At 28.4% G+C, this 26,428-nt stretch overlaps 1 protein-coding gene across 1 annotated transcript in view; it reads right to left on the reverse strand.

The window, feature by feature from the left end:
* SLO2 (slowpoke 2) overlaps positions 1-25,208 on the reverse strand; it is a 139,837-nt gene extending 114,629 nt beyond the window's left edge. Inside the window, exons 1-5 of the mRNA XM_075372738.1 lie at positions 25,138-25,208; positions 18,835-18,918; positions 14,980-15,074; positions 8,393-8,576; positions 4,998-5,162 (exon numbers count right to left, since the gene is read on the reverse strand). Of these exons, the coding sequence (XP_075228853.1) occupies positions 4,998-5,162; positions 8,393-8,576; positions 14,980-15,074; positions 18,835-18,894 (504 nt within the window). The 5' untranslated portion in view covers positions 18,895-18,918; positions 25,138-25,208. The remainder of the gene's footprint in view (positions 1-4,997; positions 5,163-8,392; positions 8,577-14,979; positions 15,075-18,834; positions 18,919-25,137) is intronic.
* Between the last annotated feature and the right edge of the window lie 1,220 nt (positions 25,209-26,428).

The raw sequence follows: 26,428 nt of genomic DNA on the forward strand, positions 1-26,428 counted from the left end.
TTTCAGGTTGTATTTAATACATTAAAACAAACTCTGTAAAAGAAAGAACACTAAAGAGAACAACAGAAATAACAACATAACCAACAAATAAAACCTACAAGACTAAAGTAAAAACGGATAAATAACAATATCCTTTTTTATTTCAGTCCAAAGCATATATACATATTCAGCTGAATTTTAACATAAAACATAGTATACATTTCAGGTTGTATTTAATACATTAAAACAAACTCTGTAAAAGAAAGAACACTAAAGAGAACAACAGAAATAACAACATAACCAACAAATAAAACCTACAAGACTAAAGTAAAATATAAATTAAAACAAATGATAAAACTCACAACTAAAATTCCAAACAATCTCTCAATTCAATTAATAAGTCCTGTGTTCGCTTGTATGTGGGACAACCAATCGACTTACTATTGTGTCCAGCCGGCTTTCTAAACTTGGAAAAATTTGCACAAGTTGGTGAGCCACCCCCCCTTTTCAACAGGACAACTATCAACATGATGCCCCACCTTAGAGCAGTGTGAACAAATCTCCTTCTCCTTATAAAATTTTGCCACATGCCCAAGTTAAAACATTGACTAACCCTAACTTGGTTTTTCACCTTACATGAATGATAATTTAAAAAGAGACGACCATTCTCCATAATCACATTTTGCACCTCTTTATCGCATTCAACAATATAGTGAACTACTTTGCTATACCTTCTACCAGCCCAATCAAAACTTTAAACTTATAGCATAATATAAACCAGAAAGTATGTATTATAAACCTGTAATATTTCCCTGATAGCAGGAAGATGGCAATTGAGAAAGAGCCACCAGATAAGGCCAGTGAATAATTTTAGGCCATCATAGAACTCTTTGTGTGAGGATGTTTACTACACCAGTAACTTTTACAAATTAACTAAATGAAAATACGTAAGCGACACATACATAGACTATCTCAAACACAGTGATGTAAACCTAACTTCTAATTCTTTACAATATACACAGCAGCACTCTGCCCGATCTAAAATATTTCTGGTGCAAATAATAATAATAATATTTCCATTAGACCAACTGAATGGCGAAACGTTAGTTTACTATATTTATTAATAAAAAATATATATATATATCATAAGGCATATAAATAAGTAAAAATAGGTATATAATTGACTCTTGTTGCATATATATATATATATATATATATGTGTGTGTGTGTGTATCATAAGGCATATAAATAAGTAAAAATAGGTATATAAATAGTAAGGTAGTAAAATTGACTCTTGTTGCACTCCAAACTATCTCTTTCAGGACTTACTCCTTCATCAACTTTAACACATTGATTTCTGTTTATGTAGCTTTTAATGAGGACGTACATTATTTCAAATATCAAAGTTATATAATTTATCTGGTAGTATATTATGATTCAGTGAATCAAAAGCTTTCAATCAAATCAATTAAGTTTGCTAGTGCACCCACTGTGGATTTTTTTGATCTAAAACCAAATTGTTTATCATTTAAAACTTTCTATACTTCAAAGGTTATAAATCTACTTTTGAGACTAATTTCAAATACCTAAGATTGTCGCCAAATGGCTTCAATGGCATGGGGCACCTTAAGAAACTTATGGTAGCAAATGAAAAGGGCTGTTTTGCAGTTTGTGGAGTGACAGGCTTGAAAAGGGCTGTCTGTGGTTTTTTGAAGTAGCCCTGAGGGTTGTTGGATCTGGAAGCTGATCTTTGATGATGTTGGCTTGGTCGTAGTCGGGGAGTTGTGGCTCCTTGTCCGTTGGAATCAGATCGAGCTTCCCCTCAGCAGCAGTTAGGTCCCCACTACATCGTGGCCCCAGAGTCCCTCAATGTTGGTTGTCTTTTGCCAGCTCAGCCAAGGCTGCACTCCCCGAGCACACCTCTGTCACACATGTGTCACATCATGTGCCATTACCATCACACAACGGTAGGGGCACTCCACTACCATTAGGGCCCCTAGTGGTAGTGATGTGCTGGGTCGGCCAGGGCCTAAGATTCTGCTTTAACTGTATTTTAAAAATTCCTTATTTATTTACTCATGCAGATTATTCAGATATCATTTACGTGTATGAATATGCAATGGAAATGTTAAAGCTTCAGTTGAATACCACCTTCAATAAAATATAATGTCAAAAATTTTAAAGACAATTAACATATTTTAATTATATGTGTTAGGTACAGCATTACCTAGACAATAAATGTTCAAAATTCAAATATAAAAAAATAACATCCATCCAATTTTATGTATTTTGATTAAAATTCCCTCTTCTGATCATGTCTAATTGAATTTATTTTATTAATTGTGTGAAGTTGAAAAAACATTTAAAACTTATTATTTATTTTCAATGTTTGTTTTTTGAATACAACAATAATAATTGTTGAATAATGCAACAGCAATAATTTTTTTGAATAATAGAACAAACTATTGTTAGGTATATCATTATTTGTTCATTTACAAATACAATTTAATTTTTAGTTATTAGATATATAATTCTTATTTTCAATTCCTTGAATTCAAATAAAGGATGAATTCCATGAATATAAAGTGGTTTTCAGTGTAAATAATATTACAGTATTCAAACTTCTATAACTCAACATGGAAATAAAGTTAACTTATCAAATATTCATTCATGCATTTGAAAACAGAGGTGAGTGAGTGATGCTTTTATTTATATTTTGTATTCTGAATAAATAAAACTCTGAAAGTCAGTATATAATAAATTATTAGAAAATTTAATCCATTTGTTATCAGAATAATATTTCATCCATATTACAGTTTAAATCATGCAAGTAATTTAATGTTATAATTACTGGGAAATGTACATTACAATAAAACCATGCCTTTGCAACAGATTTTGTTAAAAATAGTATTAAAACATAACCTACTAATGCAAGCAAAAACTAGAATCAGAAATGTAAAGTTGTATAATAATCTACATGCAAATATAGAAAAAAGAGCTTAATTTTCTAATTGAGTTGCAACAACTAATATTGTATTTATTGATGCAAAGTGCGCTTGCTGTGTAGTGCATGCACCTTAAATATAGGTAGCTACAAAATAAGTAATGAAATTTTACCCTTTTCTCTTGATTAAACCAATATCCACAAAACGTAAAGGCTAATATTTTATATACTAATTTCATCGAGAAACAAATTAAAATGGAATTCAGATATTTTAATTTTATGATTTGGGTTAAATTGTGATTATTATTTGATATCCTTTCTTTCCTGTTTAGCCTCCGGTAACTACCGTTTAGATAATTCTTCAGAAGATGAATGAGGATGATATGTATGAGTGTAAATGAAGTGTAGTCTTGTACATTATCAGTTCGACTATTCCTGATATGTGTGGTTAATTGAAACCCAACCACCAAAGAACACCGGTATCCAATGAAAGCTAGTTTACTTTCTTCTCTTCAAGGATTTTTTTTTGTCTCCTCTCTGATATGCCACGGGAAACTTTCTAAAACTACAAAAATCTTTTTTATAAAAATGATCCTGCATGTTTTAAGCCAACTTTAGGCAGTTTTTTACTTGAAAGTGGGAACACTTGCTGAGTAACAGGGGTCATCTATCTGTAGTTGTATAAAACTTAACTGTGTATCTGTTTATTTCTTCTTTTTCTAATTACATCTTTATTAATTGTTGTAAAATCAAGCATTTCAAATAAAAAGAAGTCTGATCAGGATCAGTAATTTGTGAAAGATCATAATTTTCTGTTTTTCTTTTATTAATGATAAATCAACAGAAAGTTAATATTTCATCATATACATTAACAGGAAGTTTTCGTGCAAATTTTTCTTCTGTTACAAATTTTGATGCACTAGAAAAAACTTTATTCTCATACTGACTTCCTGATAAAAATTCTATTTTAAATACTTTTTTACTTCTAAAGTTTTTCTTAGCATTTCAATGGTTTTATTATAACCAAATTATCACTGTTAATTAAATTACAACTAAACTTTTTTCAAATTCAGGTGAGCATTCACCTGAATGCTCACATATGAAGAAATAATATGATGAAGAAACTTAACATTTTATAACTTAGTAGTAAGCTTTTCTTTTATGAAGTTTTCTGCTATTTGATGTTCAATAAGAACTATCTTTTTGAATCATATAAGTTTTTCCATTAAAAATTACCAATATTTTTCAAGGAGTTGGAAGCAAATTAAATATTTAAAACTTTACAAATTATAACCATTTTAAAGCTTCAGCACAGACTTAATAAAGAAAATGATCAATTTAAAAAAATATTTCTCTATAAGATTTATTTAAGCTGGGATTTACTAAATATCTGTTTAAATTTAAAAAAAAAAAAACATTCTGTATTTTATATTATTTGTAAAAAAAACATCAAGTTAATGATGTATGTATGTAGTTATGGGAAAATAAAATCTTTCAGTGAAAATCCTAAAGATAATTATTATATATTTATATAATTATTTAACGTCGATGTAGTGCAATTAATCATACACAACTATTTAATGATTCTTTAATTATTATTAGGCTGTAGTTGGATGCAATTATTTATTACTTTTTTGATTTATTATTTTAATAGCATATGTCATGAGTAATACCCAGTACTAGATAAACATTTAATATTAATATATTATTTCCAATACTTTATTAAATAAATATTGAGTCCTAAAAACTTCTACAATAGAAGGAATGTGCAATTATATTTAAAAATATATTTAATATTAAATAGTAAAAGTTAATCAGAAAAATTATTATAAAGCTATAAAAGAATGAAACATGAAATAGAAGTGAGAAAGTTCAAAAAAAAGTGAAGGGAAATTATTAATATATTAATATAAAAAATCAATGAATTATAGAAAACCTCAAAAATTATTTATATTTTCATGAAAACATAAATATTACGTGTTTTATAATTATATGTGTAAAAATAGGTAGTGGCATGGTAATGACAATAACCTCCAATAACTACAGAAAAAAAAATGAATTAATAAAATCATACCTGTAATAATGGATGTGCATAAAATTCATTAAGGAAGTCCATGATTGTGTCTGCGTGCAATGTCGTACTGCAGACAACAACATGTTTTTCCGATTGTGCACGATGAGAAGAATATGAACCACCAAGTTTTTGTCGTTCCATCCATGTAAATGCTAATTGTTCAAACTGTATAAAAAATAACAGACAATATAAGCAAATTAACAGTATTAATTCTTTACATGCTAAAATATTATTAAGTTTCAATTTTAGCATTAGAAAACTGTTAAGCACATATACTATTTGGTTTGAAAAGATGGTGATGACAATGCAAGACTAACCATGCAGACTGCATCTTTCTACATCAAATATTTTAACTTGTCTAATAATTCAATAAATTATTACTAACTAATCTACTTATATGCGAGTCCTTACTGTAAAATTTGATTACATTTTTGAAATTTTGCAGTTTGCAAACTCCAAATATGAACATACTAAAAATAAAAGTTTTATTTTTCAATTAACTTTATTTAATGTGAGTATTAAGCGTGGAAAATATTACATTAATTTGTTGGATTTTTTATTATCCTATTAATGAACCTAATATGCATGTATTATTTATTTTTATAATTTTATTCTAGTGAGGCCAAATATTTATTTACAATTGGCAACACTTATGTACCAAAGCTTGAAAATACTTTTTTTTAAGCAATTTTATTATTTTTCTTTCAATGTTTCTTCAAAATGAAACGTCTGTTATAGTTTATTTGTATTAATTGATGCACTCTTACAGGCTTCCTGAATGCAATAACTAAGACATAGTTATAAAAACTGATGTATACCTTGTTTTAAAGGACTCTAGTAAATCGTGCCTTTTCCTTTTCCTGTTTGGCCTCCAGTAACTACTGTTTAGATAATTCTTCAGAGGATGAAAGAGGATGATATGTATGAGTGTAAATGAAGTGTAGTCTTGTAAATTCTCAGTTCGACCATTCCTGAGATGTGTGGTTAATTGAAACCCAACCACCAAAGAACACGATCTAGTATTCAAATCCGTGTAAAAATAACTGGCTTTACTAGGACTTAAATGCTGGAACTGTGGACTTCCAAATCAGCTGATTTGGGAAGACGCATTCACCACTAGACCAACCTGGTGGGTTAGTAAATCATGCCTGCTAAGTCCTAAAGCATCACTATCACCAATTTGCTGTTGAGTGAGTGCTAGCTATCATCTAGATCCCGTGGGAGTAACAAGCCAGACGTAAGTAAAGTTATCAATTGCTTTCATAGGAAACAGACTATCCTCCTGCTGCTCATATGTTACTGTGTAACAAGCTGTGAAACAATATTTATTGCTATTCACCTACATTATTCTCAGTTACAAATCAAAAGTTCAATGCACCTATCAAAGGAATGCATGACCTTCTGCATCTGATGGGAATAAATTTTTTTTGGGACACATCTGGTCCAGAACCTATCAGAGGTTTTGGATTGGCCAATTTTACCATGATGCAGAAAGTTCCTGTGTGAGGGAAACTGTTCTGTTGATAAGCAACCAACCAAAGTGGCAGGAAGCTCAAGTCTGGTTAATGGAAGTACTAGGCCGGACAACCACCAGCAAAGTCAAATTAAGCCATTTAATGTCCTTTCTGTTGCCCTCAGTGATAAAAGCCATCATGGCCATAATTGCTACCATCTTTTCGCACTTAATCAGCTGAGGTAGTGATTATTTTGATGTTATTTCGATGTCACTGAAGCCTAACCATAAAATCAGACGTAAGTTTTTTGGTAATGGATCAATGGCTCAGGCTACACTGCCCAGATGAATGCTCTTAGGATTACTGAACTGGACCTGGGTTACCTCACTTTATTTGCACTATGGTAGCTTTTGTTTTTAGTATCCTGGCAATAGAGACCTTTCTCGGTTTTCACTCATTATAAATTAAAAAAAATTACATCAACAATTCTTTAAGTGTGTTTTTCATTCAACTGTTATGAGTGTCACTAATATTTTGGCTTTTTTTTTATACAAGTAGAAATAAGTCCAAATTAAACTGGACAAATGAGTTTCCACAATAACTCATTTTGATAATGATATTCACAATATGTCTGAAAAGTTCCCAAACTAAATTAAATATAAATACAGATTTAAATAACATCAGCCCTCTACATAGAACTCTTTTTCTAGTTATACACTCGTTGCAGCGCCACTAGACACAATCAAATGCTATATAGAAATCACTTTGTGGGATCGCCTTCAATGCTCGGTGCAAGCCCTTTGGATGGACAGAATATTATCGAAAAAGCGGCCTTTCATCTTCAACTTGAGTTTCGGGAACAGATAATAAGTCTGCTGGAGCCAAGTCGGGTGGGATAAGATGGTGATTCGACTTGCAGCGTAATAACGTGTTAAAACTGTTGCCATGTGTGCTTGGGCATTGTCGTGCAAGAGTCCAACTGCTCGGATCCCGGTACTCGGGCCGGATTAGACGAATGCGACGCATCAGGCGTTTCATTACTTCCAAATATAATTTAGAACTCACGGTTTGACCACTTGGGACAAATTCATGATGAATCAGGCCCTTTGAGTCGAAGATTGAAATTAACATCGTTTTCACTCTATCGTTTTCGTCTGCCTGATTTTCGCCGGTCTTCCAGGTCTCAACCAAACAGCGGATTGAAGCTTCGTTTGCTCATCATATATGAAGCACCACCTTTCATCCCCAGTTACAATTGCTTGCAAAAAATTCGGGTAGCTATCGGCAGTTTCAACAAAGTCTTGAGCGCAAGAAAGACGCACCTGTTTTTGTTCTTCGGTCAAGATGTGGAAAACGAAACGAGAACACACCTTTAGGCGGTTAATTTTTTCTGTAAGAATTGTACGTACCGTGTCTTTACCGATGTTTAGGTCTTCTGATATGGCCCGCAGGGTAAGACGAAGTTGTTGTGAACAGCTGTTGACGACCTCCTGCTTCGTTCATCATCATCCAACGACTCTTTACAGTCTTTAAACGGCTTCCACCACATGTATGTTGTAGTTCAAGATACGGTTTAATAACCGAATGCTTACTGTATCATAAAATAAATTTCAATGAAAGAGTTTTGAAGTCGAACACGAAATTTTATCGCGCTTCTCTGTTCTACGTTGCGAGCTCGCAAAAGGTTACGTGAATACAACATACGCGGCCGAATATAACTCGAGACTGGAGTGACGAAACGTGATGAAATTTTGTACACATACTCGTCAGACATTGTACCACATAGTTCCTTGGTTGACCAAGAAATGGCGCTACTTGTATTCACTACAGAAATTTAGTTCGGGTACTTTTCAGACCTACTGTGAATGTAAAAACATTTTTTCTCAACATTAGATACACATCCAGCAGCAGTATTATATTAATTATTAAATTAATACTCACCTGTGTGGGAAGTACTATTAATGCTACACATATCATTACAACCATGTATAACTGAGAAGGCCAAATGTCTGGTACAAAATCACCATAACCTACAGTAGAAAATGTAACAACTACGTAATATGTCGCTTGGAATAAATTTAGATGTCTATGACCAGCTCTCTGAAAATGTTGGATACCACATACACTGTAACACACACAAAAAATTAAATTCATAAATGATGATCATAATCCATTACTTTTTAATATGTATAAAACCATTTAACATGTAAAAGCATCTAGAAAAACATATATAAATGGATATGGAGAAGGATGGAGAAAGTAAAATTGACAGATAGTATGAAGAATTAAGAAGTAATGAACAGGATTAAAGAAGTAAGAGAACTTACATGGGAAGAACAAAAGAGAAAATAAAACTGGCTAGGACATATGGTTAAAGAGGTGGAATCTTGACAATTTCATTCGTAGCTTCAGTAGAGGAAGAAGGATGAAGTAATAAATGAGGTGAAGATTGAAAACTGTAAGGGAATGAAGGAAAGATTTGGAATAGAAATGAACAGAAGTAAGAGTGGCAGAAGGAACCAGAACGTCAAACAATAATATAAATAAAATTTCAGGTATATTTCACGTATTCTCCATATTAAGTTTATGTGTGTGTGTGTGTGTTTTTATGGATTTTACTATTTATGTAAAATGTAACTGTTTTATGGATTTTCCTATCCAACTATCTGGTTATGTTTATCTGTTTACTGAAACTTAGTCTTCCTTTACAGTATTTAACCTCTACAAGACCTAGAACCAATATCAGAATCCTAAATGCCTTTATATATAGCCTCTCTTTTATGAGGTTACATAACAGATTTCTCTCAAGACCATTTAATCCTCTTGTCTATTTTGCATATTCAAGTATTCTAATAGATCTTTCATGTATCTTTCTTTCTTTTATAAATCATTTTTAGTAGTAATTTGAAAGCAGAAAACTTATAGGTTGTCATACAGAATTATTTGCTTCTTCTTTTTAAAAAAATAAGCTAATTATTTTTTACAACTCAGACTTTTTTTGTACACATATTTCAGGAAAAATTTCTTATTACTTTTCCAAAGAACTTCCAAAAATTCAATTTTAATTTACATTAAATACCTCTAATCCTATTAACTTTCATATCAATTTATAAATTAAATCTTCAAATTTTTTAAACTTCTAGTTCAGATAATATTTTCTACAAATTTCAAATTAACAGATAAATATAGTTATCTTTCATGTGTAATAGTGTTACATACATAAAAAAAGAATTTAATAATACTTGTATTGTTGTAATCAGGTTAGTAGAAAATCAAATTTTTATTAAAGATTTTACATTTCAATTAGTAAAAACAATTAAAATACAAAGTGCTTCACGTAGTGTTACCAGCACTTTCTGAGTTTATTCTACTAACGAAAATAATGAAAAAAGGTTCATATAATCAAGAGTCCAGAAATCTTTTGTTAGTGAGTTACGGCTAGTGAAAGATTTCACCCTGATTCCTAGACAAAGAGGGAAATAGAAATCATACTGAGATTCTCAGAACCCAAATTGTGTTTCCTCCACAATTTCACAGTTAGTGATATAGTTTAGTTTCTTATGGTTTTTGACCTGACAATTTGAATAAATATTTCCAGTAGTTTTCATAATAGATGACATAAAACAGAAACATTTGTTGTCTAAAAACACATTTCTTTTTTACAAAACTTTATTAAATGACTAATAAATGCATAAAATTTTTACTAAGGAAATTTGTAGAGAATGCAATTCTGATTTGACGATCTCAAATCAATTTTTCAATTTTCTCAGTTTTTAGGCCATTTAAATTTTTTTGTTTTATTTCAGATATGAAAACTACTGGAGATATGGTTCCAGAACCTGCAAAATTTGAGTTACTAGAATTTCAGTATGGTTTCATTTCACTCTTTACCCAGGAATAAGGACAAAACCTTTCACTAGCAATTACTCACTAACAGAGCGTTTCTGAACCCATGTTTATATGAATTATACTCAATATTTTCATTAGTAGAATGAACTCAGAAAGCTCTGATAACACTTTGTGAATCATTCAACAGACGTAGAAATAAAAAAAAAAATTGAGCTGTATTTTTGTTTATATGATTTTTACCAGACTTGACTAAAATGAAAATATATTATTCAGATATCAAAGAATACAGAGAAAGAAAACACAAGAAATGGCTTAGAAAGAATTTGCTCTAAGGGAAGAAACATTTTTTTCTTCCTTTCTTTATATATTTTTAATATTAAGACAGTTAATTAAGCATACTGTCTTTTGTAGTTTCTTTTGATGTTTTTACAAACAATTATCTCAGATTAATAAAATACTGTTTTCATCTTTTGTTATCTATCCTTTATTCAAATATTAAATATTGTCCTTTACTAATACACATTCTTTTATTTTTAGTTATATTTTTAACAGTAAACGCATAGAAAAAGCAACAGAAATAGGTTTACATAAAAAAAATTGCTTGGTTATATACACAATTAACATCAAAGGAAAACTAGATGATATTTTCTTCTATGTCATCTGAGTAAACTATATATGTATATATTGATACTTAATAATTTCATCTGTGCAGTAACCTCAAACTATTAAATTGCAGAAAAACGATAGAAAAATGGATTAAAGATTTTATAGTATGACTACAAAAAATATCATATTTTGTAAAATAATGAAAAGGAGGAAAATCAATTATTTTAATTTCCAAATTAGCTTAATACTGACTGCTCTTAACACAAGTATAGCAGTTTTTTGTAGTTAATCCTTTTTAACAGAGATGTACCAATACTAACATTGATCCCTGAAATATTTTCTGTTATTGTGCAGGCACTTGCATATGATTAAGTAGATACTAATTTGATGTGATAATTATTTTCAAACAATGATGATCTCAGATTAATAAAAGATTGTTTTCATTATTTGTTATCCTTTATTCAAACATTAAATAGTGTCCTTTATTTTTAGTTATATTCTTATCAATAGACTAGAATAGAAAATTGCTGGTATATCTGGTGTATGATGTATATACAATATACATACACCATAAAATAGATCAATTTATTTTTTTTATATGTATGTAAATATGTGTGTGCATGTGTAATAATCATAATTAATGTGATTATGTTTAATAAATACACTTATTTATAAACGTAAAATCAACATTTTATAGCTTTGATTAATATTATACACTTTGATTAAAATAAAATATTGTATAATAAAAAAGTAAAGTATATTGTTTAGATAAGTATTTTATCACTGTAATTTCTTACCTCACACTGGTGGTGTTTAGTTATCAAAAATCTGGTTGATTATTGTACCAGTTCTACTACTGCATTATATGTTAATTATCAAAATTAAAATAATGGACCTGTTATTACTGAAAATTTTAACAATAAAAAGTAAATATAATTGGTATTAATTATGATGGTAACAAAAGACCCTAAATGAAATGCTTGTTCATTTACAATGTAAATAAAACATTGATTAAAAATAAACAATAAGGAAATTATATGATAAAATGAAAAGTGTTTATAAACAGCAAAATGAAAGGAAAGGAAGAGGAATGTAATGTGTAGTTGAATATAAAAAGGGTACATATTTTCTCTCTCCCTCCCTCAACACACATACATTTACATGCACTTGTATGACTCTCTCTGCCATTTTTATACACTTCCAAGCTTTTATATAACATTTTAATGATTATTAAAGGTAGTAAAGGTCATACATTGGCAAATGAGTAAAAAATCTATTTGAGTAATTATGCCACAAGAGAAAACAGTACAAGTAAACCACTTATCAAAGATATGTATTTATTTTATCATTTCTTCCAGTCTTTTTGTGATTTTAATGTGATTACTTACACGCAAATCCCAACAACCTCTTTTTATTTGTAAGTATTTTATGACTTTTTCTTTTTTAATTAATTAAAATAAGAAATATGTATTCTATATTGTTATTATTTATACAAACATGTTGTGACTCAGTGTAATTAAGTAAATATAATACTATATTTATTTACAACATGATTACATATTTATCTACAAATTATCAGAAAAGTTAGGTTCAAGAAAGTAAATAAAGAAAATATAAAATATAATTTATTCCATACATTGAAAAAATTGTTCAAATACAATCAGAAAAATAAAGTACCATTATTAAATAGGTACTATTCACATTAACCCACTATTAATTTTGATCATTAACAAAAACTATTAATATATAACAAATGTAAAGTGTCTGTATTTTAGGTTTTTAAAGTAAACTAATGCAAAAAAAAATAATTTGTTTCGGTAATGTTTAAAGACTGTATTCTCTAATTTATTACAGTTGAGCAATAATAGAATTCTCCTTAAAATGTACATAAATACAAGGAGAGAAAGTATTAAATTAAAGGTCTATGGTATGTTTCATATTATCTACTCTATCCTCTTTTCGGTCATATTTACAAAATGCCAATAATAAAAAATTTCTCAAAACCTGACGAATTCCAGAGCTTCAGTTGATAAATAGCCTACAACAAATTTATTTAAATAATATTATACTGTTTATAGCTGATTATGGATTTTAATTAAACAAATGAATCATTGTAATACACAAAAAAGATAACTGATGTTATATAATTACGCTGTAAAATGAAGTAAAATTTATTTTTGAATTAAAACAAAATCATAAATGTAAATGTTTAATATAATACAAAATTATCATTATCGGAGTATGATACACCAAATTTTTTTTTTAATGTTCTAGACATAATATTCATTAATTCTTTGATTTTTATGAAAAAAATTTAAGCTTTTGTGCCAAAAATTAATGTTTGGCTCTAAAATATACAAAAAAACCCAGGAAAAACAAGGAAATATGTCTTACGGTAACAAGTGAAACTATAATGCTTAAAATCAAAGAAAACACTATTATGAACATTTTAAAAAAATCTAGAAGATCCATCTAAAATTACTCAAGTTAGAGCTGTTATGGTATCTGAAAAACAAAATTTTCAGAAATAGATATTAAAGATTGATTACTTATTTTTCACTTACTAGTAGAGTTTATAAGATTTGGGGAGGTAGACAGAGATTTCACAACAGGCTTATCATCACTATTACACACTACACTTCGTTTATGATTAAAACCAAAATGTTGTTCAATATTTGGTTTCAGTTCACTGTTTCAACACAGAGCACATGATAAAGAAGTAACTAAATTTACAAGTGAATTTTTACTTACAGATAAATATTCAGATCCCTCGACAGCTACTTCTGAATTGGTAATATTTGACTGTTCAAAATCAGATATTCTTACACATATTTTCCTTACATCTACATTCGAAGGTCCAGGTTGAGTCTCAATAACATTATCTTTTGGAGGAGTGACAATTTCTTGAGCCAAACTTTTTCACCTCGCCTAATTAACAATTTTTTCCCTGGCTTTCAGATTTCTTGCAGTTACTTTTCGTATGCGTAGTTGTTTACAAGGCATTTTTACACAAAAAATACAAAATCACTAATAAACTAATAAACTGATAAACTAATCACTAATCATGAATAAACTATCAAAATAAACAAAATCACTACATTATTATTTGCAGTACGGTAATTTCAACGAAATTGATTTTTATAAAAATAACCTAACAATACTTGCAAAGTTAGTAGGAAAGAAGTCACGTAAATCTACCTATTATTTTCAGTAAAAGCTTAAAAATCACAGTCACACGGTGTATACGGTAACCAAAAAAACTTTCGCGCCCTGCAACCGATCATGTGTTTTCACTATTCTAGGTAGGGCTACCACAACAAACTACAGCGAAGATAAAAGTGCGAATTTCAAACTTTACAACAAGGTAAAAATACCTCTTCTAAGTCTTTTTGAAGCAGAGTAATACACACTCAAAAATCAGTATTTTCTGACTTCGAAACTGCAAAACTGATTTGATATCTTCTAATTTTTATTTTTTTTTTATACTTCCAATTACCGTATGTAAATAATGATTACATCACTTCATCCAGAAAGAAATGGACTATAAATTGAGCAAAAGAATTTTTTTTTAATTTAAAAAAAATTGATTTTTTTTTGTGTATCATAACCCCTCAAGTGTTTTACTCTATAACAATTTTTTACATATTTTCTGGAATTAGGCAAGAGAAAATTGGTAGGATTTTCATTGCTGCATGCCTTTCCAAACACCAACCTACTAGAGGGAAAAAATTACAGAAATTTTGTAGAATTTGAAAAATTTCATGTTTGACCAGGATTCAAACCTGGAACTTTCTTGATGAAATAACATCAATAATTAAGAAAAATGAAAGATTTACAGAACATAATTAAAAAATTGGACATCTGTAGCAGATGGAAGATTGTATTAGAATTTAATTTTTTTTTTTTTTAGCTTCCAAGGCCAAGAGGATGGGGATATAGCATGTGAAATGCCATGCATGACTGGAGTTTGAACCCAGTACTTCCATATGAATGGCCAAACCACAGAGGCCAGTTTAAAAAATTATTAACTCACATTCAAAAAAGGCTCTACTTTCAAACAATTAAAAATTTACCTGGTAAAGACTAAACAAAGAAGAGTTGCTGATAAAATCATGAGCTGTTGAGAAAGAGCTGACTGAGATTTCTGCATGGCTCTATGTAAATCATTCTGTAAAAAAAAAGTTTAAATACTTAATATGATTATTTCTATTTCCATTTAAAGTACATAGTAAAGGTTTGATGTATGTTAAGTCCAATAACTGCAATAGTTGTAGGAACCCTGACAGTCACAAGTTGCACAAAACCATCTTCAAAAATAAAAATTATCTCATTCCAGGCTTTATAGGAAGTGAGTAGCTAAGTGGTTTACTATTATTTGAACTGTTATGATACAAACATTTGCTATATTTATCTTCATCAAGTCAAATAAATAGTTCACTATTATATCAAGCTCAATGAAGTAAGGGTGATATTCAGCCAAACAAATAACATCTTTAATCTATTTACCAGAGGGGCTGGCTTACAGTGAATATGATTGCATTCAGAATGTACAACTTTGACTAGTGCCTCTTTCATCTCTGATGCTTTACCACTGCATCTGATTTAAAGCAACAAATTAACATGCAAAGGATTTAATATACTTATATATGTTTTTTCTGTAAGGAGAGTTTTTAATAATTTTAACTTTTATTTTCGATTTGATTTTTTAGTTCTATGTGTTTAATTTTACTATCCGAGGTGGAAAACGCCCAAGCGTTTTTTGCCCACAAACAACCAAAAAAAAAAAAAAAAACAAAAACAGATTAACATATTTGTTCCTGTTCGTTATATACACTGCTTCAAGTCAGCAAGGGAACTGAAAACATGATTTAAAATTCTGTTAGTTTTCAAAATAACTGACAATAAAAATCATTGAATGATATGAAAAAACCTAAGCAATGGACTACAAAAAATACAAAAACGTTTCCTTAGTTTCATCATATTATTTTATAGTATTTTTTTTAAATTCTATGTTAATAAATATATTTTTTTTTGTATGATAGTCTCATTGGTACTAATATAGAACAAATTTAGCATAGTGTACATACATACAGGATTTTTAGCAAAATAAATATATTTTATTTTAAGTATTACAACCTCAGACATATTATATACATATTTTAATGAGGAAAACGAGATGAGTGAAAAAGTCATTTATCATGAATTTATCAGAAATTCAATAAGAGCTTCACATAGAAAACAGTATGCAAATTACTACACCGACTGGTCAGCCAATTTGCTATTAATACATGTAAATAAAACCAGAAAAAATCCAAAAACTCACCAACATCGTTGGTGAGTTTTTCATTGTTTGTTCAAAATTTTAAATTTCCGAAAGTTCTTCATTGATTGCTTTGAAATTTTGACAAAACATTGCATTCGAATACGCGCTTGTTTTTATATACCTACTACTTATATATCTAAGAAATCACAAGCGCTATCTGTTGGACGAAAAAATAACACATACTATCAATTTCAATATTTCCAATATATATGTCCACTATAGACTAAAAAACTAGTGGACCAATTTACGCATGGGGAAAAGGGAGAAAGGGAAAAATTGGAAAAGGAAAACATTGAAAAAGGTAAAAGGGAGAAGGTGAAAATGGAAAAAATAAAAAAAAGGAAAAGGGGAAAATAGGGAAAAAGGAAAAAAAATTCTAAGAGGGAAAAGCAAAAAGCAAAAGAAAAAAGGAAAGAGGGAAAAAGAATAAAGTGAAAGGTTAAATTTTGCGAAGTTCTGTAATGTTAATTTTTTTATTGTTTAATCAAACTTTCAATTGTGCTCATTTAATCTATATATACATATAAATATATATATATATAAATACTCAAATCTAGCAATGGTGAAGCATTTCCAGGTCTGCTAGTTAGATATATTTTCAATTTATTGATTTCTAATTTGTTCCACTTAATGTATGTGTAATTCATGTTGATTGAAATTGTAAAATCAAAAATATCAATACTAAAATCCAAGATAAGATTTAACTACTTTACAAAATTTTCTACTTTAAATATTTCTGAGTTTTAAAAACCGAGAGATCTTGCAGAGTTTATAACTTTTAGAATCATTCATATGTGTCATTTGAAAGTGTGGTAAGGTCTAAAAAATGAATAATTTAAAAAAAACTTCTTCATAATATGTTTGCAATGAATTCTGTTAATGGCTTATGCCAAGCTCAGTAATAAAACAAACAGATTTTCAAAAATATGAATGATTACATACATTGTTTTATCATGTTTTATGCAATAATTCAACACTTTTACCAAAATCATTGTGAATAATCTCTAAATAAATTGATACATAAATCAATACTATACAGAATACAGTATTCTTCTTCTTCAACAACAAAAATGTGTTTAATTTTCTTTTCATAACATATTTTCTTCCAAGAGAAAATTTTATATTTACAAATCAGGGATGCTGACTTCTGAAGAACATTCACTGTTGAATGCATTATCGTGCGAGTTGGAAACTTCCTTGCTAAGTGTTATGCTGAATATTCTCCTTGCAAAGTTACTTAATGTAACTTTTTCATTGGTGAAATTGTTATATACATAATGCTAAGTATAAATTACAACAAAAACATCTTTTTATAACCATTCTATTTAAGTTATGACTTATGATCACTGATAACTGTGACATTTAATTTTCTAAATTAACTATTTTTACATTTCTAGAAATCTGCATTAAACATCTTCCGTTCTTAATGAATCAATAAATCTTATGATACATTTTATATTACATAATTATATTATAATATACAAAGTCTGGCTTAGTATACTAGTCTGGCTAAATCAGGACTAAAGTAGATCAGAATAAGTCACAATCCAGATTATCCAGAAAAAAATATTATGAAAAGCTAATACATATATATTACTAACAACAAAATACTATTGTTAATTATAAAAATAACTATCATTTAATAAAGATTATTTATCTGCAGTAAGTTAAAAAAAATTTAAACAGAAAAAATTTTCTGTTTCTTTTTTATTATGGATAGACTGCTTTATCCTACTCATTCTACATGTTCTAAGAAGTTAAATTCTTTATTTATCCGGTATTAATACAATTCTATTTCTTTATGAGACACACACACACACAAAAAATTGTTTGTTATAATTATATAAAGCTGTACATCAAAAAAATGTCTGTTTAAGACTACACAATTTAAAATCACAAAAAATAACTTTTGGATGTGTTGTTGGCTTAGGTACCATTAGTGCTGTTTTAAAAACCTTATGTAATATTCCCAAAAAGTGATTTTTTTTTTGTACATTAAATGCTGTAATAGAAAAAGTGGATGACCACTTCAATCACTATTTTCTTCTGAAAATGTACAACTGTCGAGTAACAAACATCTCATGGTAGGTTTAAATGGAAAGTAGTTACTCATTTTTTATCATTCATCATTCTTTCTTCATTAAAAAAATAAATTATAATCCCATCATCAAAATCACATTTTTTCTCCCTTTTTTCTTATCAATATTTTGGTGTTTAGATATTTATTATGTTTATTTAACCTTTAAAGTTATAAGATTTTTATATTATTTTATTATGTTTTGGTCATATTGAAAATGGAGTAAAACAAATACATAATCACTGAATAGATACCTCAAGACCGTATTTTAATGAAATTAAATACTGTAACTATAGAAAAAGTAACAGCTGTAACTAATTACTATAAACTATACTCCATACAACTGATCTAAAACTAGAAGAAGATTAAGTGTCATTTACCTCCAAAAATAATTTTTGCAGAAAAAGAATTTTTGGCTAAACATATATTTTAAATAATTTCTCAAACACAATAATAAAAATATAGATAATCTTAATAAAATAGACTGATTAAAATATATGGAATATTGGGTCAAGGTATGATACTTACAAACATATTTTCCAGAGACTTTTTAGCAAGCCAACAGTTAAGGAATACAGGGATGAACATGTTTCTTAAAGGTGAGTATACTAACTGCAAAACAAACAAAATTACATTATTATATAAAAAAATCATTCAATTTACTGAAAGGTATATATTTTCAAATATATCATAATAATTTCACATGTGCTTATGTTTAACAATGTAACTTACTTTCAATAGTTTTCTCATGTGAGACTGATGATTATGACAGGTTTGGTACATATTTTTTACAACTGAACAGGTGTGTTGAAATAATCAAATACAAATGCTCAATTACACAGAACAAGTAAGCAGCTGTAAATTACACTAATAATAAACTACACAATTTACTTTCTTTTTTATTGATTCTTTTATGTTGATTGGTTAGAAGCATTTTTTTCTATTCCACCATACTCTGTATCTCTTAACCTCAAAAGTCTTCTGCATACTGCATCCTTAATTACCCGATTTATATCTGTTAATTTTTTATCTGGTGGTGACCCACCTGACAAGTTTCGTTTAAATTGCTACATGATTACTGTCACAAAGCTCTCTCTTCTTCAATCATCTTAAAACATTATTCACCAAATTAGCTTTAAAATTCAACATTAATACCATATTTCATCGATTCAGCTCTGCTAGAATAGAAGCAAAAACTCTGCAGAAAGTATAATGGATCAGCTGTTAAAATATGTTAAATAAGAAGTCTGCTGTTATTACACTGTTTATTTTCATGTTGGGACATTTGATGATGACACAGAACATGGTATGTATTCAGAGGAATACAGGAATGCGGTGGAAATTAAAAAAGGATCACTTTCTGCTCAAAATTATAATTAATTTTAATATTTTCCCATTTATGATATTGTAATGGAAGAAATAAAACCCTTGCTTTGAACTGACCGGAAGATTTATTAACAAATTTTCTTAAAAAAAAATCAATTATATTTTTGGTTCCAACTATAAAAACCATCAGAACTTTTAATGAAGGCTGCATATTAAAATGCAAAGTTACAGAGAGGACTAGTTAGATCCCTGGGGAAATTTGTGTTTTGGTAGATGAAGTTTTGACAAAATATAAATACAGAAATTGAGAAGTTAAATGAATTTCAAAAAAGCCTGCTGATAAAACTAAAAATTTAACAAGATAATTAAAAGAGCAGGTAAAGGAAAAGATTCTAGGATAGAATGATCATAATTATCTGAAATACATACTGGTAGTATATATTTTAATTGTTGTTTTCTACAAATATTTTTTTTCATCCTTAGATCCCTTTTTCTTAAGGATCTGTAAGAGTAACAGAGCTGACTTTTTTTAGTAGACATCTTTGTAGAATAGTTGTATAACTTTTAACACAATCATTTTTAAATAAATTATGCATAAAAAATACATACATGTATATATATATATATATATATATATATATATATATATATATATATATATGTATATATATATGTATATGTATATGTATATGTATATGTATATGTATATGTATATGTATATGTATATGTATATATGTATATATATATGTATATGTATATATGTATATATATATGTATATGTATATGTATATATATGTATATGTATATGTATATGTATATGTATATATGTATATATATATGTATATGTATATATGTATATATATATGTATATGTATATGTATATATATGTATATGTATATGTATATGTATATATGTATATATGTGTATATATGTATATATATGTATATGTATATATATGTATATGTATATATATGTATATATGTGTATATATGTATATATATGTATATATATATAAATACAGAATAATTAAAAATGATAAGACTCAATTTTGTAACTCTGTATTCCAAATTAAGAACTAAAGATAAATGTGAGTAAATTGCATCTGATAATACTCACAATAAAGTTAACACAGATACAATTCTTAAATGTTCAACGGGACTCCCTTCGGCTGCACAGAACACATCTAAACTGTAGCCGAACTCATCTCACATATGAGGAAGCATATTTTTTGATACTGAGTTCACTACTGCTATGATACGATTCCGCAGATTGGTCAGATTTGTTGGAAGAGTTGGTATGTAAACTGCACCTTTCATCAACCCCCACAAGAAAAAGTCACACGACATGAGATCAAGTGAGCTTGGAGGCCAGAACTGAAGAGCCAGATCATCATTCCTAATGCATCCTATCCGTCATTGAGGTAGAGATTCATTCAGATAACATCGAACATATAGGTACCAATGGGGTGGAGCTATGTCCTGTTGAAAAATGAAGTCTGATGAACCTTCATTTAGTTGAAGGAAAAGCCAGTGTTCCAGCAAGTCCTGGTATGTTATCCCAGTAATTGTGTTCCACAAAAGAGACTGGTCCAAAATCCTTTGCTTGTGATAGGGCGCAAAACACAGTAACCTTGGGGATTGCCTCTCTCATGTTGCAGTATATCATGATTTTGTAGACCCCATATGGGGACACTGTGTATTCACTTTTTCATTGAGATGGAAAGATACTTCATCACTAAAAATCACTAAACGCAGAAGAAAAACGTCATCCTCCATGTTTTCAAGCATTTGATCACAAAATTCAACATACTTTGGTTTGTAACCTCTGTGAAGAGCCTATAAAAATAGGTTGACTTTCTTAGGCTTTGTACAAAACTTTCAACTCGTCTAATGTTTTCCTCTTTCACTTGCAGTTGGCCCATGCTCACGCCTTTACAGACACCCTGTTTGTTCAAATTCTGGAGAAACCAATGACATATGCTCTTCCTTGAAGGAAGATCAATGTTAAATAGGAGATGAAACACATGCTGCACTTTAGTTGCTGATGGAGATTTATTGTATACAAGAACACAGAAAACCTTGTGTTGCACTATAGCCATCTTACTCACAACTGATATGTAGTGGTGGTTGTTTACACAAGTACCTACACTCTAGTGATGTTATTAGAACCTACTCTACCAACTACTATGTAGATAAGTCAGATACAATGTATAGCTCAGAAAAGAGTTACTAAATTGAATCCATCATGTAGAACTATAATTTTATTTTATAAATGTATATATATATATATATATATATAGATATCATATCTAGATACCACCTAGATGTGATATCTACCATCTAGGTACGAATGGGGTGGAGCTTTGTCCTGTTCAAAAATGAAGTCTTTTGAATCTTCATTTAGTCGAGTTTAAAAAAAAATATATATTTAAATAAATAAATAAATATATATATATTCATTGTTCTTAAACATTTTGGAAGTATAGTTTAAAAATAATAGTTTTGAGAAAAAGATTTGTAACATTGGTCAATTTTATATTGCTGGTATAAGAGGTGCCAAATGCTTCTAAAACACTCTGCACATAAAATCCAAATATAAGCAACAAATATCAATATACTAAAAATTTATACATCAAATGGTGATTTAGCAGAAATAAAAAGAGTATGTTAGTTAATGATAATGTAAAAAATGATATTGTGATTGGGAAATACATTTGTCACACTAATAAATTTCACTACTGCTTAGATTTAAGCTGTTTACAAAGTAACAATTAAATTTCATCATATAAATATAATTAAATATCTAGTAACTATAATAATGTAATAATGTAACTATAATAATGTAACAATGGGAATGCAATTTACAAAAGTTACAACAATCTCTGCGAATACTTCCAAGCAGCAACAAATTGAGACAGAACTTATTATTGGAAATTGAATTACAATATTCTGCAAGTACAAAATAAATCTAAGGTGGATATCATATTCTTTATAATTATTCAAATAACATAAAGTGAAAATAAGTTTTTGCAATCTTTCATTCCAGTTATAATAAAAGAAAAAATCCAGTTCAACACATCTTTAGGTAGTATATACACCAAATTAAATTGAAATATACTGATATTAGAAAATATTATGACTTTTTTTAACATTAACTGACAATATTTAGATTTGAGTTGGGTGCAGGCTATCATAATATCAATGATAAGTTCAATAATTTTATATAAATGTAACAAAGTAATTTTATTTTATTTTATTTAATGTAACAAAGTAATAAACATATCTGCTTTTTATGATCACTCTTTTTTAATAGTAAATCATTACACCATATTCTAAAATACATTTATTATAAACTGAAATCAATTATTCAAACATTGCCATTACAAACACAATTGCTACTCACAGATATTTAAATAATATATTTACTTTTCTTTTTAAATAAATAATGTGTTGCTTAGAAAATTTATTGAATTAATACTTTTATTATTATAAAAAAATAATGCATATACATTTTTAAACTTCTTTATAACAAAACAAGAACTATCCATTAATTCTGTTTGAAGCAACATTAAATAAGTTTAGATACAGTTTTTGTACTGACCTATTATATATTGTTACAAAAAAACAATGACAATAAATATAGTATCAAATGTAATATAAGACCTTTTAAGATGGTATAAATCTGGAAGTAGGCAAAAGTGACTGGTGTGATATGGCTATGTTATAATGTAGATTATGTAAATAACACCAAATATCTGAGCATCAGTGCAAGCATTAAAATCTTTATGTATTTAGAATTAAGAAAAAACAGTTGAAAATCACATACATCGGCATATAATTGACAAAACTTCTCATTTGAAGTCAGAGTAAATTTTTCAGACAAACATTTCAGCTAAGACACTTCTCATATACACATTTGTCACATATGCTTATCTGTCATGATGATTTAACAGAGGACAAAGGGTATACTCCTATATGTATAAATTATTAATTACTCTTTATATGTATGTTTAAATACATAATTATATTTATAATTATAAATAATTGTAACTACATAAATACATAATTATATGTTTTTGTATAAGTATCTATTTTATAAATTTCCTCCTAAAATAATTCACCAATTTTTATTAAAATGGCATTGAATATTTCAGTAAATTTCCAAATTCATTATTAAGTGAATAATAAATTATACAACAAAAGAGAGCTGATGAATAAGAGAAAAATCTCAAGTATGTTAAGCTATATCATTACACATTTAAGTTTTTACTTAAAACATGAAAGGAAAATTTTAGTCAAAAACATATTAGGCAGAAAAGGATTTCATACTTGCAGGCAATCAGTGATTTTAGAAAACGTAACCGGGTAATCAATTCACACTAGAGGTGAAATAGACTTTACTCCAAACGCAACGTTAACTTGAACAGCAAAATCAAAAAGTGGCAGTTACCATGATAGCATGAATACTAAAAAATATTTAAAATGGGCTAAAGGAAAATTAGTTCCTAATCTTCCTACTGAGTATGTAATGGTTATTGATAATGCCATATCCACATAATATCCTTTCTGAAAAACTGTCATCAAGCAAGAAACAAGACATGACTGTTTGGCTACAGAGACATCATATTCAATTTTCATCTTCATCTCAAATGCTTAAACCACAATTGTATGAACTAATTAAGTTGAACAAAAGTAACAGAAAACAATAACAATTTGACGAATTACTGGAAAGAAGTGGGCATCAAGTTCTGTGGGTTACAATTTACCATCCTGATTTAAATCCAATCAAGATAGTATGGTAAAATGACATGTTGCAAGCCACAATATAATGTTTAAGATGTCACATGTGCAGAAACTGTGTGAAGATAAAAGTGAATTTGATGGTGAGCAACCAAACAATGGAAAAGGTTGAAAAAAAAAGAAGGTGAATATTAAAAGCCAAGAATCATTAATAGATTCTCTGACAGAATCTTTCATTGTCTCTTTATGTAATAACAGTGATAACAGAGAAAATTACACTGACGACAGTGATGACAACGAGGAGACCATTCTAGCTGAGGAATTAGACAGATAATTCATTTTCCAGTAATTAAAAATAGTAGTAACCATAATACTATCACAATATTTACCATATAATTAGAAATAGATAATGTTTTGACATCTGTTATTACATGCATTCATTTGTTAAAAATAAAACAATTATTTGGCAAGGGGGATTACTAAGAGTGAGGAACATGGTTTTATGTTGGGTAGTGATTGTTACCATTCCAAACTTGCTGTTACTTGGTGGCAACTTACATATATATGGGAATGCATATCCCATACAGAGGAATTTTACAGTACAAACATTTTTCTAAATTAATTTGTAAATATCTAATGTTCTAGACATGTCTGAAACTATAAAATTCAAAACAATTTCAATAATAAGAGCATAATAAATAAAGAGAAAACACGTATAGACAATTACATACATCAAATTGATAATAAAAACTTAATTGTAACTTACAGTGGTTGCAAATGGTACTGTATTTACTATTTCTAGTATAAAATGAAATGATAACAGCTGTTGCCAGATGTTTCCCTATAACATAAAAACATAAATAAAATTAACTTAAAGTAAACATTACGTAAATCTACAAGGAAAACATACACAGGAAGGGGAAGTTAAAAATACTTATTATTATTACCACAAATAACTTATAATATTAAATTATTACAAAATAAAGGATAATAAGGGTTATGAACATACCAAACTGTAAGGTGGGGTGGTAATATTTCAGCCTTACTATGAGAAAATCACAGGTTCAAATACCATATAATGTATAGCAGCATTTATAATCTGCTACAAAATTTCCAGTTCCATTTCCCATGAAGCTTTGAGCTTTTGTGTAAAATAATTTAAAAAAAATACATTATTAAGGATTTAATGTGGCAGTGTTAATGCTAATGTTGATTTGAGGAGGGTTGCCTGCTTCCAAATTTATTTTAGGGTTGTCTGCTTGTTTAATATTGATATTGTCTTATTTAAGTAACAGAACTGGTAGATTATGTGGAAACAACAATGAATCAAATTAACAGCTTTATATTCTTATTTCTATTCTATTTACTGACATCCAACTTATTATATTATAATCAAAAGATGCTCTTTAGAAATCCATTCATTATTTGCATCTCCTTTCTTCTGTTGCTATTTGAATTAAAAGTTTACTTCAATTTTAAGATCATTAGATTTCAAGCAATCCGTAATACGACAAGTTGAACTTTATATTGTAAAATCAAAGACAAGCTGGTGTTCTGTTTATACAAATATCAGAAAGAATCCTTACCCCCAAATTAAGAGAATTAATAATTTACTATATTTCATTACAATAACAGCATATAGATAAATTACTAATCAAATATTATTCAATACTTTTTTAAGATTTTTTCCTTTTATTCCACTTTGCAGCAATGTCGAGTGAATAAAATACATATGCATTAAAATTTTTAAAAATATAGAAGAAAGATCCTTATTAAAATCTAATTTTTTCTTCCACTCAGAATTTATTCATTTAAAATAATATATTAATTACATCTGATATATAATTTAAAATTGATAATTCCAAAGTTCTGATTTCCACTAGTAATTTTGATATTTATAATCCATTAAAATAAAATATTTACTTTATTCACTTGATGAAACAATAAGCACTCTGAAAATGCTTGAGAAAAGGAAAATCCTCAAAAAAAAAATCAGGAAGCGAAATAAGTATAGTGAGGAAATGAGTTACAAAGTTGTAGAAAATTACATATATTGT

The sequence above is a fragment of the Lycorma delicatula genome, chromosome 8, assembly GCF_047948215.1.
Source record: "Lycorma delicatula isolate Av1 chromosome 8, ASM4794821v1, whole genome shotgun sequence".
Classification (NCBI taxonomy): domain Eukaryota; kingdom Metazoa; phylum Arthropoda; class Insecta; order Hemiptera; family Fulgoridae; genus Lycorma; species Lycorma delicatula.